The following is a 19,397-nucleotide window of genomic DNA, read 5'->3' on the forward strand; positions in this document are numbered from 1 at the left end:
TCCGTTATGTAAATTTTGCCTCCATAAAAATAAAGAGGAAAAAAGCCAAAGCCGTCAGTTCGGACCTTTACGGGGTGTCGGCCTATTGTGCTGCGTAGCCCAGATTACCTCTCGAGACTTTTCTGGGGACGAATTAAGGGGACAAAAAGGGCGCGCGGCCGCCTGCGGCCCGGACTCCACCTCGCGCCGGAGCGGGGCGGGGCCGCGCGGCCCGCGGGCCCGCCCACGCTGCCGTCAAGCGGCCTGAGAGAGTTTTGCGACAGGCAGCCAGGAACGGGGCTCCGTAGCTGGCTCCGCTTCCGGCCGGGGCGCGGGGCGCCTCGGTGCGGCCGCCGGTCCCTCTCGCTTCTCGCCGGGACCCCTGGCCCCTGACCCCGGTGGCAGCTGGTCTGTGGCGGGAGGTCGGGGCCGGGCCGGCTCCGGCCTGCCCTGCGAGGTGACCTTGGTCGAGTCCCCGGTCGCGCGGAGCCGCGGCGCCCGTGTGCGGCGCGGGCCTGTCAGGGACCCAGGTCTCCTGCGGCCGAGGACGCAGACCTAGAACGGCCCCACGGGCTGCCCCGTGGCACGGGAAGCGCCAGGCCGCGTGGGGCGGAGCTGGGGAGCTCGGTCTGGGCGGGGGAGATGCCCCTACATGTGAAATGGCCGTTCCCCGCGGTGCCGCCGTTCACCTGGACCCTGGCCAGCAGCGTCGTCATGGGCCTGGTGGGCACGTACAGCTGCTTCTGGACCAGTGAGTGGGCCTGGAGACGAGGCAGGGTCGGCCACGGCTGTCCACGCCCCGCCAGAGTTGGGGTTCGGGGTTGTGGGTGCGGGCAGGCGCTAGTTTGGCTGGGGGGGAGCCCTGGGCCCCCGAGGATGGCGAGGGCCAGGGCTCCTCCCCGCAGTCTGTCTCTCCCCGCAGAGTACATGAACCACCTCACCGTCCACAACAAGGAGGTGCTGTACGAGCTCATCGAGAACCGGGGCCCAGCCACGCCCCTCATCACTGTTTCCAACCACCAGTCCTGCATGGATGACCCTCATCTCTGGGGTACCTGGCACCAGTGTTCTGGGCACAGGGGGGCATGGGGAGAACCCGGGAAGGGGCCAAACAAAAGCAGCACAAACTCCCTTCTCCCGGGACTTTACATAGCCCTGGCAGTCCCGTTTCTGGAGTGTCCTGCCCCAGGATTCAAAATACGACTTGTGGCCCCTTGGGAATCCTCTCAGACCGTGGTGTGGAGAGGGCCTCAGAATTGGGAGGGAATGGGGAAGTAGGGAAGTGACTTCAGGGCGAGGTGTGGTGGCCGCTTTACTTTGACGCACCGGGCCTGTGCAACCCTCTGCCCTCTCTAAACCATCGAGGGTCCCACAGAGTGAGTATTGGAATGCACCCGAGAACGGAGGGTGTCCTGGCAGGGAGAGCCTGGGCTCCAGTTCGGGGACACCTGTGTCCTGGTTCCAGGTTTGCTCCAGGCTGAGTTTGTGCCCTTCGGCCACCCTCACTTGGGAGCCCGCCTCACCACCTAGAAGGTGACCACCTGCTCTGCGGACTTCATAGTCTCCAGTAACCAAACGGCTGGCTCAGGGGGGTGCCCGGGGCTTGCACAGATCACTGCAGGTTAGACTGTTACGGGAGCCGGTTGCACAGATTGCAGCCCTTCAGAGCTCTCCCTTGGCCATCAGGCAGAGCAGGGCCCGTAGAGGCGGGTCCCTGGGGCCAAGAAGGAGGCTTCAGAGCCAGCCAGTAACCTGCACTCGGGTGGTGGCGGGAGCAGCGGAGGGAGAGGTGGCCAAGAGCGCGCAGTGCTGAACTCTGTCAGTGCGGTGGCCAGGCCGGGTGTGCAGACTAGGGAGCTGCGGGGTGGGGCGGGGCAGAAGGAGGAGCCGGGGGCAACTTGGGGGCCCAGCCCAAGGGTCTGTAACCTGCCGCTGGGGACCACAGCTGAATGGTGGCGCTGCTGCCCTGGTGCCTCGTCTCCTGCAACTGGGAGACCAAAGCAGATGTTCCCTGCGGACGAGGCCGGCTGGGTCATGAAGCCTTTCCTTCTCTAGGGATCCTGAAACTCCGCCACATCTGGAACCTGAAGTTGATGCGTTGGTGAGGAGGAACGGGCCCCTCGCAGTGGGCCTGGCAGGCCTCACCCGTCTCTGCCCAGATTTGCCCTCCTCCTGCTCTGCCCAGGAGGCGGCGTCCAGCAGTACAGGCAGGGCATGGGGGGGCGGGGGTCCTCAGGCCCTCCTGTGCCACGTTTCCACCCTGCACTGGTGGCAGGCATCATGCTGGGGGGCCGGCGGGGCATTAGGGTGCGGGGGGGGGCCAGGGGTGACTGCATCTGCCCCTCCTTCAGGACTCCCGCGGCTGCAGACATCTGCTTCACCAAAGAGCTCCACTCGCGCTTCTTCAGCTTGGGCAAGTGTGTGCCCGTGTGCCGAGGTGAGCTGGGCCTCCGGGGAGGAGCCCGTGGGCCGGTGGATGCGGGGGAGGCGCTTCTGGGGCCCTTTCTGGCTTTGGAACAGGGGCTGTGGCTGCTGCTTCTGGCTTAGCAGCACCGGGCGTGCAGGGACCCGGGTGGGACCTCCAGCCTGGGAACAAAGGGAGCCAGGAGGCGCTGCCCCACGGGTGCCAAGCCCGGCTGCATGGCGTGGTCACTGTGGGTGTGACCGTGGCTGCCGGAGGAGTGATGGCTTCTTGGAGAGCGCTCGTTCCCTGGGACTGACTGAGGGTCGTGTGAAGCCAGGACTGGTATTAGAAGTCCACGAGGCATTGTCCCCAGCCTCTTCCCTCAAGGGTGTTGCCAAGGGACCCCGTGATGGCACTGCGGTGTCCTCGGTCTGTGAGGGACGCTGCAGGGTTTGGGATAACAACCAGGCTTGCAAGGTGACGGTGTGACAAATGTGAAGGTTCCAGAACAATCTTGTTAAGAATGTTGGACTCTGTTCTCGCATCAGGGTAGCGATGTGCTCTCATCTGTTCTTCTGAGAGGGCGCCCCGGCTGCAGCATGGCTGGTGGCTGGGAGCAGAGCCCAGTAGAGGCAGGGAGCCCGGCGAGGGGCTGTCTCAGTGATCCTGGCGGCAGAGGATGGTCACCGGGCCTCCGGGGGCCACTACCGACAGCTGGACGGGGGCGGTACTTGGGAGGCAAAGTCGACGGCACTGCTTGATAGATTGGCTGTGGTGGTGGGGGGGGGGGGGGGGGGAGACAGCTCAAAGATGACACTAGGTGACATCTGCTGACACTGAGCCACCAGGAGGAGGGTGAGGGAGACACAGGTCCCAAATGTGCGGTGACGAGAGAATTGCGAAGCAGGCGCTATGACTCTCAGGAGCTGAAGCCCCGATCTCCCAGCTGCAGCCTCTTTAATTTATCTCATGGCTCATGTGATAGCAGCCAGCACCTACCGCGCAGCGTCTGGCATTGGCATCCAGATGGGTCACGCCCCTGCGGCGTGTTCCATCCTTGGCCACGAGCACATCTGGTGCCGGACCAAACCTTCTTACCCCTGGCCTGGTGTCTGTAGGGTGTCCTTCTGGAGAGAATGAGCGGTCCTGGCAGCTTTCCGGCCTGGGAGTAGAATTGCTTTCAGTTCCCTGCTGCTTCGTCCCTTTCCTTCGGGACGTTCTCATGGTGCCTCTGGCTTCTTGTTCTCCAACAGGAGGGAATGAAGGGACTGTCGGGTGGGGGGGGGGCGGTAGGGCAGTTCCGCTGTGCGTGTGTGTGTGTTTCGTGTGAGGAGCTCGTCGCCCGAGGAGGGAGCGGTCCCAGAGGCAGGGGGTATGTAGTTCTGGAACTCAAAAGAAGAGCATTTGGGACTATGCTGGGGACTCAACCACTAACAAAGTGGCAAAAGTAGAGGAGAGATTGCAGAGACGGAGAGCAGCAGAGAGCAGGGTGGCATCTCGGAGCACAGAGGGAGAGGCATGCCACCAAGGCAGCGAAGTTTCTTGTTTCGAGCGGTCAAGGTGAAACGTGGTTAAATGCAGTAAAGTAACCTCTGAGATCCAGGGGCTCTGCTCGGGTCCCCCCGTCCCTGAATCTCAGCTCCTCTCTGCTGCAACCTCACACAGAGGTCTTCCACTTCCACCTTTTGAAAAAATATTATTTATTTGTTATTTTTAATGTTTGTTATTTTTGAGAGAGTGCGCGCACAAGCTGGGGAGGGGCAGAGAAAGGGGGACAGAGGGTCTGAAGTGGGCTCCAGGCTGTCAGCGCAGAGCCCAACGCAGTTCTCACAGACCCTGAGACTGTGAGCCGAGCCAAAGCTGGACACTGAGTCGACTCAGCCACCGAGGCGCCCCTATTTGTTGTTTTTGAAGTTTATCCTTCTTTGAGGAATCTCTATACCCAGCAGGAAGCTCAAACTCACGACCCCAGGATCAAGAGTCACGTGCTTTTCTGACTGAGCGGGCCGGGCGCCTTCCACGTGCACTTCTTGTCTTGTTCTTCTTCTGGTACACGCCTAAAGTTTTATTGCACTGTTACACTTGATTGTAGCCAAAAGGCCAAGAAGCAATTTTATTGCACTCTTAAAAACCAAAACCCAAATCTCAGTGCTATGCACTTTCAGTGAGAGACAGTGGGCACGGACAGGCTATTTGTCAGGCATATTTGATGGGCAGCCAAGAGCTAACGTGGTAAAGCAAAGGAAGGATCTGGCATACTTGGCTTCTCTGTTCTAAAATATTCCATCCCCGCCCCCCAGCATGGCCTTACGATATGATATGACATGAAGTGTCGAAGTGTTCTCGTACGAGCTTTTCTTTCCTCTTTTTTTTATTGAACTATAGTTGGCACGTGTTACATTAGTTTCCTGTGTACAGCATAGTGATCGGAACTCTGCATGTTACGCTGTACTCACGACAAGTGTAAATTTTGATCATCTGTGACCATACAACACTATCATGACACCTTTGACCATATTCCCTAAGCTGGACCTTCCATCCACGTGGCTTATATTCATCCCATGACGGGGAGCCTGTGTGTCCTGCTCTCCTTCATCAATTTTGCCCAGCCCTCCACCTCTGTCCCTCTGGCAACCTCAATTTGTTCTCTGTATTTATGGGTCTGTTCCTGCTTTTTATTTATTTATTCATTTGTTTTGATTTTGACATTGCACGTAAGTGAAGTCATATGGTACTCATTTTTTTCTGAATTATTTCACTTAGCATAATACCGTCGAGGACCATCCATGTTATGGCAGATGGCAAGATCTCATTCTTTTTTTTTTTTTTTTAAATTTTTAAATGTTTTTTATTTATTCTGAGAGAGAGAGACAGCGTGAGCAGGGGAGGGTCAGAGAGAGAGGGAGACCCAGAATCTGAAACAGGCTCCAGGTTCGGAGCTCCAGGCTCTGTCAGCAAAGAGCCCAATGCGGGGCTCGAACCCACGAACCGTGAGATCATGACCTGAGCCAAAGTCAGACGCTTAACCGACTGAGCCACCCAGGTGCCCTGATACTAGCCCTCTGACAGCTGTGAGGTCCTATCTCATTGTGGTTTTGATTTGTAATTCCCTGGATTCATCTGGATGCCTGCTTTGGAGAAATGTCTAGCTTTTGAAATTGGGTTATTTGAGGGGCGCCTGGGTGGCTTAGTCGGTTAAGCGTCCGACTTTCGCTTGGGTCATGATCTCGCGGTTCGTGGGTTCGGGCCCCGCGTCGGGCTCTGTGCTGACTGCCAGCTCAGAGCCTGGAGCCTATTTCAGAGTCTGTATCTCCCTGTCTCTCTGACCCTCCCCTGCTCACGTGCTCGCGCTCTCTCGCTCGCTCGCTCTCTCTCTCTCTCCTAGAAATAAATAAAAAAAATATTAAAAAAATAAATTGGGTTATTTGAGTTTTTTGGTGTTGAGTTGTATAGATTCTTTACATAGTTTGGATGTTTGGATATTAACCCTTTTTTGGAAATCCATTTGCAAATATCTTCTCCCATTCAGTAGGTTGCTGTTTCGTTGATGGTTTCCTTTGCTGTGCTGTGAGAAAGCTTTTTATTTTGAGGGGCGCCTGGGTGGCTCAGTTGGTTAAGCATCTGACTTCAGATTCTGTGTCTCCCTCTCTCTCTGCCCCTCCGCGGCTCGCTCTCTGTCTCTGTCTCTCAAAATAAAGACATAGTAAAATTAATTTTTTAAAAATTTTGCTGTAGTTGCAATAGTTATTTTTGCTTTTATTTCCCTTCTCTGAGGAGCTATATCTAGAAAAATGTTGCTAAGGCCAGTGTCAAGGAAATTGCTGCCTATGTTTTCTTCTAGGAGTTTTATAGTTTCGGGTCTCACATTCAGATCTTTAATCCACTTTGAGTTTATTTTTGTGTATAGTGATAGAAAGTGGTCTGGTTTCATTCTTTTGTATGTAGCTTTCCAGTTTTCCCAGCACCATTTGTTGAAGAGACTGTCTTTTCCCCATTGTATATTCTTGCCTTTTTGTTGTAGATTAATTGATCATAAAGCATGGGTTTATTTCTGGGTCCTCTATTCTGTTCTCTTGATCTGTGTGTCTGGTTTTGTGCCATACTGCTCTGGTTACTGTAGGTTTGCAGTAACTTTTTTTTTTTTAATTCTTTTTGTTTATTTATTTTTGAGACACAGAGACACAGAGCACAAGCAGGGGAGGGGCAGAGAGAGAGGGAGACATAGAATCTGAAACAGGCTCCAGGCTCTGAGCTGTCAGCACAGAACCCCACGTGGGGCTCGAACTCATGGGCCACGAGATGATTGCCTGAGCCGAATCGGATGCTTAACTGACTGAGCCACCCAGGCGCCCCTGCAGTTACTCTTGAAATCTCGTATTGTGCTGCTTCAAGACTGCGTTGGCTGTTTGGTGTCTTTTGTGGTTTCATACATATTTTAGGATTATTTGTTCTAGTTTTGTGGAAAATGCTATTGGTATTTTGATATAGATTGCATTGAATCTATAGACTCTTTTGGGTCATATGGACGTTTTAACAATATTAACTCTTCCAGTCCACGAGCACGGAATACCTTCCAATTTGTTCGTATTGTCGTCAATTTCTTTCATCAGTGTTTTCTAGTTTTCAGAAACTAGAAGTCTTTTTTTTATTTTTTTTTATTTTTTTAGAAACTAGAAGTCTTTTACCTCCTTGCTTAAGTTTATTCCTAGGTATTTTGTTCTTTTTGGTGCAACTGTAAATAGAATTGCTTTCCTGGGGCGCCTGGGTGGCTCAGTCGGTTAAGCGTCCGACTTTGGCTCAGGTCATGATCTCTCAGTTCGTGGGTTCGAGCCCCGCGTCGGGCTCTGTGCTGACAGCTAGCTCAGAGCCCGGAGCCTGTCTCAGATTCTGTGTCTCCCTCTCTCTCTGCCCCTTCCCAGCTCATGCTCTGTCTCTCTCTCTCTCAAAAATAAATAAACGTTTAAAAAAATTTTTTTAAAAAAGAATTGCTTTCTTAATTTCTCTTTCTGCTACTTTGTTATCAACGTATAGAAATGCAACTGAATCTATATGTTAATTTTGTATCCTGCAGCTTTACTGAGTTCATTTATTCATTCTAACAGTTTTTGGTGGAGTCTTTACAGTTTTCTATGTATAGTATCATGTCACCTGCAAATAGAGACAGCTTGATTTCTTCGTGTTGTCTGACTGCCGTGGCCGGGACTCCCAGTGCTGTGTGGAATAAAAGCGGTGAGAGTGACATCCTTGTCGTGTTCCCGGCCTTCTGGGAAAAGGTCTCAGTTTTTCCCCGTTGAGGATGATGTTGGCTGTGGAATTTTCCATATAAGGCATTTTTTATGTTGAGGTGTGTTCCCTCTAAACTGACTTTGTTGAGAGTTTTTGTCATGAACAGATGTTGGATTTTGTCCGATGCTTTTTCTCTATATATCGAGATGATCGTATGATTGTTATCTGTCATTTTGTTAATGTGGTGTATTACATTGATGTGGGGATATCAAACCATCTTTGCATCCCTAGAATCAATATCACCCAATTGTGGTGAATGATCCTTTGAATGTGTCGTTGAATTGGATTTGCTAATATTTTGTTGAGGATTTTTGCACTTGGGATCATCAGGGATATTGGCATGTAGTTTTCTTTTTCTTGTAATGTCTGTCTGGTTTTTGTATCAGCGTCATGCTGGCCTCGTAGAATGTATTTGGAAGCTTTCCTTCCTTTTCCATTTTTGGAATAGTTTGAGAAGAATAGGTATTAACTCTTCTTTAAACATTTGACAGAATTCACCTGTGAATCCATCTGGTCCTGGACTTTTGTTTGTTGGGAGTTTTTTGATTACAGATTCAAATAATCAGTTACTATTAGTCCGCCTGTTCAGCTTTTCTGTTTGTTTCTGATTCTGTTTTGGAAGACTGTATGTTTCTGAATGTATCCATTTCTTCTAGGTTGTCCAATTTGATGGCATATAATTTTTCATAGTAGTCTCTCATAATCCTTTGTTAAATATATTTTTAAAATATTTTTAATTTTTTAAATTAACTTATTTATTTTGAGAGAGAGGGAGTGCACACAAGTAGGGGAGGGGAAGAGAGAGAAAGACAGAGAATCTGAAGCAGGCTCTGCACCAGCAGCATGGAGCCTGACATGAGGCTCGATCCCACAACCCTGGGACCATGACTTGAGCCAAAATCAACAGTTGGATGCTTAACCGACTGAGCCATCCAGGATCCCCTCTTAGAGTACTTTGTATATCTATGGTATCCATTGTTATTTCTCCTCTTTCATTTCTGATTTTATTTATTTGGGTTCTCTCTTTTTTTTAAATGTTTATTTATTTTGAGAGACAGAGAGAGACAGAGTGGGAACAGGAGAGGGACAGAGAGAGAGGGACACACAGAATCCAAAGCAGGCTCCGGGCTCTGAGCTGCCAGCACACAGCCTGATGCAGGGCGTGAACTCATGAACCGTGAGATCATGCCCTGTGCTGAAGTTGGACACTTAACCCACTGAGCCAGCCAGGCGCCCCTCCACTCTGGTCTTTTTTATTCTCTTCTTTCTACTAACTTTGGGCTTTGTTCTTTTTCTAGTTCTTTTAGGTATACGGTTCGATGCTGTATTTGAGATTTTTCATGTTTCTCGAGGTCGGTCTGTATTACTATACATTTCCTTCATAGAACTGCTTTTTGCTGTGTCCCAGAGATTTGGGGGAATTGTAGTTTAGTATAAATTTTGATTTCAAGCCAGGTGCAGTTGCACCAGTGGCTCAGAAGGAGACGACACCTCTGAAGCCCACGTCCTAGCAGTTTTTGCTGCCCCGGGTGGTGGGAGAGACCAGTGCGCTCTCGGTTTGCTGAGAAGCTGTGGTTGGTGACTGCTCCTCACCTCCAGCCCGCGAAGGAGCTGCCTGGCCGGGTCCCCATCGGGCTGGGTTGAGACTCCCGGATGCCTCACCAGCACCTTCTAATGACCCGGCTTTGCAGAGAACAGGTTAAAAGTCCATTTGTTGGTGCGCTGGCCTGAGACAGCCCCCGCACGTTTCCTCCCTACCTGATAAGTGTGTCTGTCACTGTCCACCATACGGACAGGGTTGAGGAGGGTCTTACTGCGTGTGGTCACGGCCGTCTCCACGGGACTCCCAGTTGTGTGTCTGTTGTTGCTAACTGCCGGGCCACCTGGGTCCAGTGTCACGGTCCCCAGGTGTCTCCAAGGTGAGTGTTGTTAGCCTTAGGGCAGCTCCACTCCCCTTCTCGCAGCCCGGCAAGCGTGGGTTTTTCCAAGAGGCCTCGATAAGTGAGAGTCTAGCTTCAGAGGGAGCGGAGCCCTGTGAGGGGTGAAGGGGTCGGCAGAAGGGAGGGACGGCGGTCGCTGAGGGCGCAGGCAGGGCAGGGCGGCCCGTGAGGAACGGCTGTGGGCACAAGCCTAGCCAAGACCCCAGGAGAGGGTAGCTGTCCAGGATCCTGGGCCCAAGCCAGGCTGGAGATCGTGAATCGAGTTGGTTTGCTCGAGCTGTGCCCTCTGGGCCGAAGCAGCAAGTGGGAGGCTCGCCCCCAGGCTGGTGCATCCCAAGGAGAAAGGAGGCTACAGGAGCTGGAGAGGGAGGGAGGGCAAGGAGAGTGCCGAGCTGAAGCCGGGGCCGCGAGGACGCATTTTGTGGGCGTCTGTGGCACAGCGCCGAGGCTGTGGGGGGCCAGCAGGTGGAAGGTGCAGGCGCAGACTGGTGAAGGACTTGCCAGTTAAGAATTTCAGTTGGGGGGCGCCTGGGGAGCTCAGTCGGTTAAGCGTCCGACTTTCGCTTGGGTCATGATCTCGCGGTTCGTGGGTTCGAGCCCCGCGGCGGGCTCTGTGCTGACTGCCGGCTCGGAGCCTGTTTCAGAGTCTGTGTCTCCCTCTCTCTCTGACCCTCCCTTGCTCACGCTGTCTCTCTCTCTCTCAGAAATAAATAAATTAATTAAAGAAATAAATAGTTTCATGTTGGAAGCTGTTTGAGGCAATGATACTGCCTTCCACATGACAGGTACTTAGAGATTTAGAGAACATTCTGGACATAGGATGTCAAGGGCACAGTGCAACCAGGTCCGAGTCCCCAGACACAGTTGTCGGAGGGCGTCCACGTGGATGGTGTGGTGGAGGATGAGGAAGTCCTTGAGCTGCTGCTTCGTTCCCAGGGGAAGGAGGGACCCTGAGAGAACGGGGGCTGATGGCACACGCCTTCTCTTGGCAGGAGATGGCGTCTACCAGAAGGGGATGGACTTCATTTTGGAGAAGCTCAACCATGGGGACTGGGTGCACATCTTCCCGGAAGGTCAGTGCGGTTGGCAGGGCTGTGCACCGCCCCAGCTCCCAGGCCTCATGTCTGTCCTCTCTCTCCACAGGGAAAGTGAACATGAGCTCCGAGTTCCTACGCTTTAAGTGGGGTAGGCACTGCCGGCCCCGTGCGGCTGGGCGGGACCGTGGCGCCTGGGACACATGGGTGTGTTGGTTGTAGCGGGACGGGGCTGGGTGCTGGGACGAGGGCTTGCGCGGCAGAGGAGCTGGAGCAGGGCAGCTGGTTTTAACCGGAAGAGGGCGGCGGTGGCCTGGCCGTAGGCTGGCACCAAAGCTCTGCTCGCGCCGATGTGCCCGCCTGTCCCCCCGGGCAGGAATCGGACGCTTGATTGCCGAGTGTCATCTCAACCCTGTCATCCTGCCGCTGTGGCATGTTGGTGAGCATCCCTCTTGGGCCAAGGCTGTGGCTTGGGCGTGTGGGGGCGGGAGAGGCGGGGCTTCCCTGGGTTTTGAGGGTTTCCACTGGCTGGCAGGGGTGGGGCTAGGGCTCTATCTGTCCCCGGGCCACCGTGCCCCGCCCTGTGCCCACTTCCTGGTCTCTGTCTGCTGTGTTGCAGGAATGAATGATGTGCTTCCTAACAGCCCGCCCTACTTACCCCGCTTCGGACAGGTGCGTAGGGGCTGTTGACCTTCACGTGTGTGGCTACCGTGTGCGTCGTGTCTCCCCTCGGCACTGCTGAGGCCGCATTCAGGAGGAGCTGAGCTTGAAGCTGCAGCAGGGGACCGAGGGGGAAAGAGGGAGAGGGACTTCCTGGCACCAAGGCTGCTAGAAGGAGAGCAAAAGAAATCAGGCCGGGCGGGACGGGCCTGTGGTTTGGACAGGATGGGATGTCTAGAGCACAGACCGCAGGGTCCGAATGCCAGAGCCGGGCCACTTCGTCTCAGAGAGGGAGAGGGGCCGTGAGGGAGCACACGGCAAGGTAGCGGCAGGACTTGGCTCCTGGCTCTCTGGGGTGGTCGGGCTGTGGCTCTGGGCAGTCTCCCTGTTTCTGTCACCCACCGCTGGCCGCTGTGCCTACAGAAAATCACCGTGCTGATCGGGAAGCCCTTCAGCGCCCTGCCTGTACTCGAACGGCTCCGGGCAGAGAACAAGTCAGCCGTGAGTTGTCATTCTGCCCCGCGCCCCCTTCCCCGTGCCTTCCTGTAACTCTCCCAGCCTCTCCCGGGGCTCCGGGGCACAGCTCCCCCAGGGCCGCAGGCCAGCCCGAGTCCTTCCCCTCAGGTGGAGATGCGCAAAGCTCTGACTGACTTCATTCAGGAAGAGTTCCAGCGCCTGAAGGCCCAGGCGGAGCAGCTGCACAGCCACCTGCAGCCCGGGAGATAGAGCGCGCCCTGCTCCCTCCTGCTAGAGGGGGGCTGGCCCCCTGGGCCGGGAGATAGAGCGCGCTCTGCTCCCTCCTGCTAGGGGGGCCAGCTGGCCCCCACCCAGGCCCTGGCCGCTGGCTGCCAGTGCCGGCTCCAGACTCTTGCCCTGCACACAGCTGAACTGGGGGATGCACTGGGGTCTTGAGGTCAGATACATTCTTTTAGACACATGTGTGCATAACCCTAAACAGGGGTCCTGTCCTACTTGGTGAGCATTCCCTCTGCTCTGAGCTGCTTCGGCTGAAGGCAGGGTTTTGCCTGCTCCTCCCACTTGGCCGCGGAAGGAGGCAGGAATCTCGGCAGGGGCGCCCTTCCTCCCCCGGGGCCGGCGTCAGCACGGAGGGGGTGCCCGGAGGGGGGCAGGCGGCCAGGCCAGAGCTCCGCACAGGGCTCGTGAGGCCCTTGGCTTGGCATCCACCAGATTGGCCCGGCCCGGGAGCTGCCCACCACGTCCTCAGGGATGCCCATCGGCCACCTCCTCGTTCCTTCCGCACTTCCCACAGGCAGGGGATCCTCAGGCAGGGCCCAACTCCGCGCCGCAAGCAGAAGGGCAGTCTTTTGCCAGGAGTGAAATCCCGCTGAATGGACCCTACAGCCAGGGCCAAGTCCCTACCACCTGCCCACGCGCCAGGGCCCGCCAACTGCTCTGTCTCTGCCACCTCCCTGGCATCACCAGAGACCCCCGGGGCTGGGTGTTCACGTTTTGTAACCAGTAAAGCGCCTGTGCTGTGTTTTACCTTTGGCCTCTTCATAAGGGTAGGGACGGGGTCGGCCTGCTGGACGTGAAGGCTGGACCCTTAGAGCGGCCAGGGTGCTGGATGGGCGTCAAGCTCTCTGTGTGCACCAGTCATGTAAAACTTCAGTCGTTGCCTGTAATCCCTGTAATGGCCTTGCAAAAGTAGGGTTTGGTCTCATTTTGCAAAGGAGGCAGACCGAACCTAATGGACTTGCTTCAGAAGCCAAATGGAGAAGGGCGGGAAGTACAGCTAGCAGTACGGTCCCCCTGGGCTTGGTACCAGGAGGCGGGAGGTCGCCAAGGGGCCCAGCGAGCCTCCACAAGCCACAGGTGCTGTGATGGGAGGTGCGAAGGGGGACACCTTGATCAAGCTGGAGACCTTTGGGAGGAGCAGAGACGGGTGGAGGAGCTCCTGGTACAGGCAGAAGCGAAGCCTCTGGAGGAGAGGGAGCTCAGTTTAGGTCTCCAGGTATCAATAAATTAAACTCAACCAAAAAGACTTCACAAAGATCACCAAACATGAGGAAATGAGGCCTTGTACTTACGTCAGCAGAAACGGACAGGTTGCAACCTGTGGGAACTTCTGAGATTGACAGGGTCAGACAGATTATGGAAAATAATAGAAGCGTGGAAGGAAACAGAAGACAGACCCGAGGGAGCCAGCAGCGCGAGGAGGCTCAAACACCATCTGGACTGCAGTTGTGTGTGAATCTGTAACTGTTTCAAAATGAGAGATTTGGGGGCACTGGGGCGGCTCAGTCAGTTAAGCGTCTCTTAATTTCAGTTCAGATCATGATCCCACTGTGGGATCGAGCCCTGCTTCTGGCTCTGTGCTGAAAGCACGGAGCCTGCTTGGGATTCTTTCTCTGCCCTGCCCCTGCTTGCACACACTCTAAATAAACATTTTTAAATGTTTATTTATTCTTTGAGAGAGAAGGAGACACAGAGTCTGAAGCAGGCTCTAGGCCCTGAGCTGTCAGTGCAGAGCCCAATGTGGGGCTCGAACTCACTAGCTGTGAGATCATGACCTGAGCTGAAGTCAGATGCTTAACTGACTGAGCCACCCAGGTGCCCCAAGATAAATGTTAAAAAAAGGAAAAAAAATTTTTAACATTTATTTATTTTTGAGAGGCAGATAGAGCATGAACAGGGGAGGTGCAGAGAGAGAGGGAGACACACAATCTGAAATAGCACAGAATCTGTCAGCACAGAGCCCAATGCAGGGCTCGAACTCCTGAACTGCGAGATCATGACCTGAGCCGAAGTCAGCTGCCCAACCAAGCCACCCAGATGCCCCAAACTTTTTTTTTTTAAAGGAGTGCCAAAAGGTTTTTTAAAATAACCAGAAAGGAAAAAAAAAATCACTTGTGGGGAGGGACACCTACTGCTGGCCAATTTCCATTTGCAGGTCCAAATGTAATATTTTTTCATATATATCTGTTTGAACAAACAAGTACAGATATTTAGTGTATAGATGTGTCTGCAATCATGTTTTTTCATACAGACTATTTTTTAGAGTAGTTTTAGGTTCACAGCAAAATTTGGCTTGTCCTGTGATTGTGAAATCTACAAATACCATTCACCATATTAACTGTATAAAGGAAAAAAATCCATATGGTTATTTCAATAGATACAAAAGAAGTACTTGATAGAATATTCATAATTAAAAAAAATTAGCAAACTATAGAGGGGAATTTTCCTTTTTTTTAAAAAAAGTTTACTTTTCAGTTTTTTGATTTATTTTTTAATTTTTTTTATGTTTTATTTCTAGGAGAGAGAGAGAGAGGGAGTGAGCAGGGGAGGGTCAGAGAGAGAGGGAGTCACAGACTGAAACAGGCTCCAGGCTCTGAGCCGGCAGTCAGCACAGAGCCCAACGCAGGGCCCGAACCCACGAACCGCGAGATCATGACCTAAGCGAAAGTCGGACGCTTAACCGACTAAGCCACTCAGGTGCCCCTACTTTTCAGTTTTTTAAAAATGTTTTATTTATTTCTGAGAGAGAGAGAGCACGAGCAGGGGAGGGTCAGAGAGAGAGGGAGACACAGAATCCGAAGCTCTGTCAGCACAGAGCCCGACGCGGGGCTCGAACCCATGAACCATGAGATCATGTCCTGAGCTGAAGTTGGACGCTTAACCGACTGAGCCCCCCAGGTGCCCCAAAAGTTTACTTTTCAGAGAGCTTGTGTGCACAAGCAAGTGGGGAAGGGGCAGAGACAGAGGGACAGAGAGAAGCCCAAGCAGGCTCTGCACTGTGAGTGCAGAGCCCGATGTGGGGCTCGAACGCACAAAACAGAAAGTCGTGACCTGAGCCAAAATCAAGAGTTGGACACTTAACTGACTGAGCTACCAGGTGCCCCTATAATCTTGTTTTCAAGTTTGTTTATTTTTGAGAGAGAGCACATGAAAGAGAGCAAGTTGAGGAGGGGAGGGGGAGAGAGAGAGAGAGAGAGAGAGAGACTCCCAAACAGGTTCTGCATTTTCAGCACCGAGTCCAGTGTGGGGCTCGAACTCACAAACAGATCAGGACCCGAGCTGAAATCAAGAGTCGGATGCTTAACCAACTGAGCCATCCAGGAGCCCCTAAATAATCAAGATTTTAGAAATAATCTAGTCAATATGACAAGTTGAATCTAAAGTTTATATGGAAGCACAATGGCCCAAGAAGAGCCTCTTGAAAGAGAAGAACAAGCAGGTGTCAAGAGTTTAGTACTTGAGACACTGCAGGGTGCTGGACAGACACACCACTGGCACGACAGCTATATGGACACTTATCACACCACAAGACTGGGCTTTCAAGACAGCGGGTAAAACAATGTTTGTCTCAATAAACAGTACTGGGACAATTGGACATCTTTATGGAAAAAAAGAAACTTGACCTCACCTTCACACTATCCATAAAAGTGTGAAAAAACAAGACAACTTCTAGAAGGTCATGTAGAAGAATATTTCCATAATCTTGGAGGCAGGGAAAGATTTCTCAAACAGGAAATTAAAAACATTAATCATAAAGGAAAAAAATGGTAAATTAGACTTTTTAAAATTAAGTTCGGTTCATCAGAAAACATTAAGAGAGGGGCGCTGGGTGGCTTAGCCGGTTAAGCGTCCGACTTCCGCTTGGGTCATGATCTCGCGGTTCGTGGGTTCGAGCCCCGTGTCGGGCTCTGTGCTGACTGCCAGCTCAGAGCCCGGAGCCTGTTTCAGTCTGTGACTCCCTCTCTCTCTCTGACCCTCCCCTGCTCACGCTGTCTCTCTTTCTCTCTCCTAGAAATAATAAATAAAAAAAAATAAAAAAAAAAAACATTAAGAGAGAATAAGGGTGGGGGACGCACCTGGATGGCTCAGTTGGTGGAACATGTGACTCTTGATTTCACTGTCGTGAGTTTGAGCCCCATATTGGGCCTGGAGCCTGCTTAAAAATTTTTTTTCAAAAAAGAGAGTGAAAAGGGAAGCCACAGAATGGAAACGATTTTTGTAATAAATTTAACCAACACAGGGTCCCAATGCAGAATCTATAAAGATCTCATAAATCCTCGTAAATCAATAAGAGAAAGATCAACAATGCAATAGAAATAGGGAGGATGGACACGAGCAGGCATCTCACAGAGGAGGAAACAAAACCGCCAGGACTGAGAATATTAAGTCCTGTGTGAGCTTCCTGTAGCCATAGTAACAAAGTACCACAAGCCAAGGGGGCTTCAAACAACAGAGATTCATTCTCTCCCAGTGCCGGAGGCCAGAAGCCCGAGCTCAAGGTGTGGGCAGGGTTGTTTCCTTCTGAGGGCGAATCTGTTCCCTTCCTGTCTCCTAGCCTCTGGTGGTGGCCAGTAGTCCTTGGTGTCCCTTGGCTTCTAGACAAGTCATCCTGATCTCTGCTTTCACCTGCATGTGAGTCTGTGTGTCTCTTTTTCTCTTCTTAAAAAGGTCCCAGTCGTTGGCTTAGGGCTCGCTCTAACTAATCCAGCATGACCTCATCTTAAGTAATTACATTTACAAAGACCCTATTTCCAAATAAGGTCCCATTCTGAGGTTCCAGGTGGGCATGAATTTTGCAGGACGCTATTCAACCCGGTACATACACCCTATGGCCTGGCCGCTCTCTACCTAGGTATATACCCACCGAAATGCACACATGCGTGGCCACCAGACATATACATAACTGTAGGCAGCACCGTTAGCCATCCTACCCAAGGCGGGAAGCCACTCAGATGTCCCTCAACAGGGGAAGGGCTTAATCACTGGCAGGATACTTATCTAGTGGAATGCCACGCAGCAATATCGCTGTTAGGCAGTGACTCGCATTAACCTCCCGTTCTTGAGCAGAGAATCATGATGCAAAATATAATACTGAATCATTTGGGGCGCCTGGGTGGCTTAGTCGGTTAAGCGTCCGACTTTCGCTTAGGTCATGATCTCGCGGTTCATGGGTGTGAGCCCCGCGTCGGGCTCTGTGCTGACTGCCAGCTCAGAGCCTGGAGCCTATTTCAGAGTCTGTGACTCCCTCTCTCTCTGACCCTCCCCTGCTCACGCTGTCTCTCTCTCTCCTAGAAATAAATTAAAAAATATTTTTAAAAAAATACTGAATCATTCCACGTATGCAAAGTCCTCAAATAGACAAAACAAAGCCGTCGTGTTTAGAGAGGCATGCTTAACTGGTGCCATGTCTGAATGTTTGTGCCCCCTACACCAAGTTCATATGTTGAAACCTAACGTCCCTAATGGAATTAAGAGGTGAGGCGTGTGGAGGTGCTTAGGCCTTGATGGTGGAGCCCTCACGATTGGGATTAGTGGTTTCCGAGTGGCCCCCAAGAGATCCCCGGCCTTTTCCACCAAGTGAGGTTACAGTGCAAAGCCTGCAGCCTGGAAGAGGTCGCCCCACTCTGCTGGAACCCCGATCTCGGCCTCCCGGCCTCCAGAGCTGTGAACTAGAAATCCCCGCTGTTCATAAGCTGCCAGTCTGTGGTATTTTGTCCCAACAGCGGGGAACAGGTAAATGCAGTTGGTAAAATTATCAGGACCAAAGTGATGACCACAGAAGTCAGGCCTGTGGGCACTTGGGTAGAAATGAGACGGAGGTGGTTAGAGAGGACTGCAGGCAGGACAGTGCCATTTTATCAAGCTCAAGTACGAGCCAACTAAGCATTAGACACATGGGCACAGACATACATGGTCAACCTACTAAGAAAAAGCAGAGAATGGCAAATGCCAAATTTAGGCTAGCGACGACTTCTGGGGGGGGGGTGGTGGCGGGCAGGAAAATGGCTTATGTGGGACACAGATTCTTGCCAAGGAACTGGCAGTGGCCTGTGAGGTCTGTGAGGTCTGGGGCGGGTTTATGAGGATTCCTTTTGTTGTATGCTTCATATACAGTAACACAGGTGTGTAAGGCACAGGTAACATGTATACATATAACACGTGTAATCTGTGTAGCACATAGATATTAGACATATCTTGGTACATGTCCAATATTCTGTTAAAACAATTTAAAAGGGGTGCCTGGGTGGCTCTGTCACTTAAGCTTGATTTCAGCTCAGGTCATGATCTCATAGCTCGTGAGTTTCGGCCCCGCGATGGGCTCTGTACTGACAGTACAGAGCTTGCTTGGGATTTTCTGTCTCCCTCTACCTCTGCCCCTACCCTGCTTGTGCTCTCTCTTTCTCTCTCAAAATAAATAAACATTAAAAAAAAACAATTTGGGGCGCCTGGGTGGCTTAGTCGGTTAAGCGTCCGACTTTCGCTTAGGTCATGATCTCGCGGTTTGTGGGTTCGAGCCCCACGTCGGGCTCTGTGCTGACTGCCAGCTCAGAGCCTGGAGCCTGTTTCAGTCTGTGACTCCCTCTCTCTCTGACCCTCCCCTGCTCACGCTGTCTCTCTCTCTCTCCTAGAAATAAATAAAAAACATTAAAAAAAAAAAACAATTTAAGAAAACATGGGGTGAAGAGGGCCTGGAAGGGTTTTATTTATTTATTTATTTATTTAATTTATTTCTGAGAGAGAGACGGTGTGAGCAGGGGAGGGTCAGAGAGACACAGACACACACAGACACACACACACACACACACACACACAATCTGAAGCAGGCTCCAGGCTCTGAGCTGGCTGTCAGCACAGAGCCCGACGCGGGGCTTGAACCCACGAACCATGAGATCATAATGTGAGCTGAAGTCGGACGCTTAACCGACTGGGCCACCCAGGTGCCCCGAAGGCCTGGAAGGGTTTTAATGATTTAAGGTTTTACCATCAAGATGAAGCCCCCAGACAGACGATGCTCACTGGTGTGAATGACTCGGCTTAGACGTCACCTCCTGGTCAGAGCAGCCTCAAGCAGGTGCCCCTCTCTGTGCCCCCTCCCAGCCCCATCCCTCGCCGTTTTGAACATCCATCAGCCCATGTCATGTCCTGCATCTCCTCTAGACCAGATTGTGAACTTGGCCCGGGGCAGGGGTTCCAAGTCTGACTCAGTGCCTGACCCATAGCAAGTGCTTTAGGACGCCTCAAGGGTCACCACTCCAAGAACCCCTGACAACTCAGAATAAAAGCAGCCTTAAGCGAGGTTCCCCCCTAAGGATGAGCAGTTCAGCAAGAGACTGACGA

General features: G+C 52.4%; 1 protein-coding gene across 2 annotated transcripts; it reads left to right on the forward strand.

The window, feature by feature from the left end:
* Positions 1–253: 253 nt before the first annotated feature.
* Positions 254–12,806, forward strand: TAZ (tafazzin). 2 transcript variants are annotated; one of them, XM_039224794.1, is made up of 10 exons: positions 254–730; positions 902–1,030; positions 2,035–2,080; positions 2,331–2,416; positions 10,602–10,682; positions 10,753–10,794; positions 11,020–11,082; positions 11,263–11,315; positions 11,727–11,804; positions 12,574–12,806. In XM_039224794.1, exons 1-10 carry the CDS (start codon positions 622–624, stop codon positions 12,784–12,786), a joined length of 900 nt encoding a protein of 299 aa, XP_039080725.1. In that variant the 5' UTR covers positions 254–621; the 3' UTR covers positions 12,787–12,806. The 2 variants fall into 2 exon arrangements, with proteins under 2 accessions (XP_039080725.1, XP_039080726.1); XM_039224795.1 differs by having other exon boundaries at positions 11,928–12,667.
* Positions 12,807–19,397: the final 6,591 nt, after the last annotated feature.

Source organism: Hyaena hyaena, unplaced genomic scaffold (genome assembly GCF_003009895.1).
Source record: "Hyaena hyaena isolate Hyena2069 unplaced genomic scaffold, ASM300989v1 scaffold_1776, whole genome shotgun sequence".
Lineage (NCBI taxonomy): Eukaryota > Metazoa > Chordata > Mammalia > Carnivora > Hyaenidae > Hyaena > Hyaena hyaena.

Bases quoted from the DNA above. Each gene is read 5' to 3' on its own strand.
- TAZ (XM_039224794.1), top strand. From the start codon at position 622: ATGCCCCTACATGTGAAATGGCCGTTCCCCGCGGTGCCGCCGTTCACC. The intron at 1,031-2,034 runs GTACCTGGCACC...TTCCTTCTCTAG, and splicing joins GGATGACCCTCATCTCTGGG to GGATCCTGAAACTCCGCCAC. The intron at 2,081-2,330 runs GTGAGGAGGAAC...CCCCTCCTTCAG, and splicing joins AACCTGAAGTTGATGCGTTG to GACTCCCGCGGCTGCAGACA.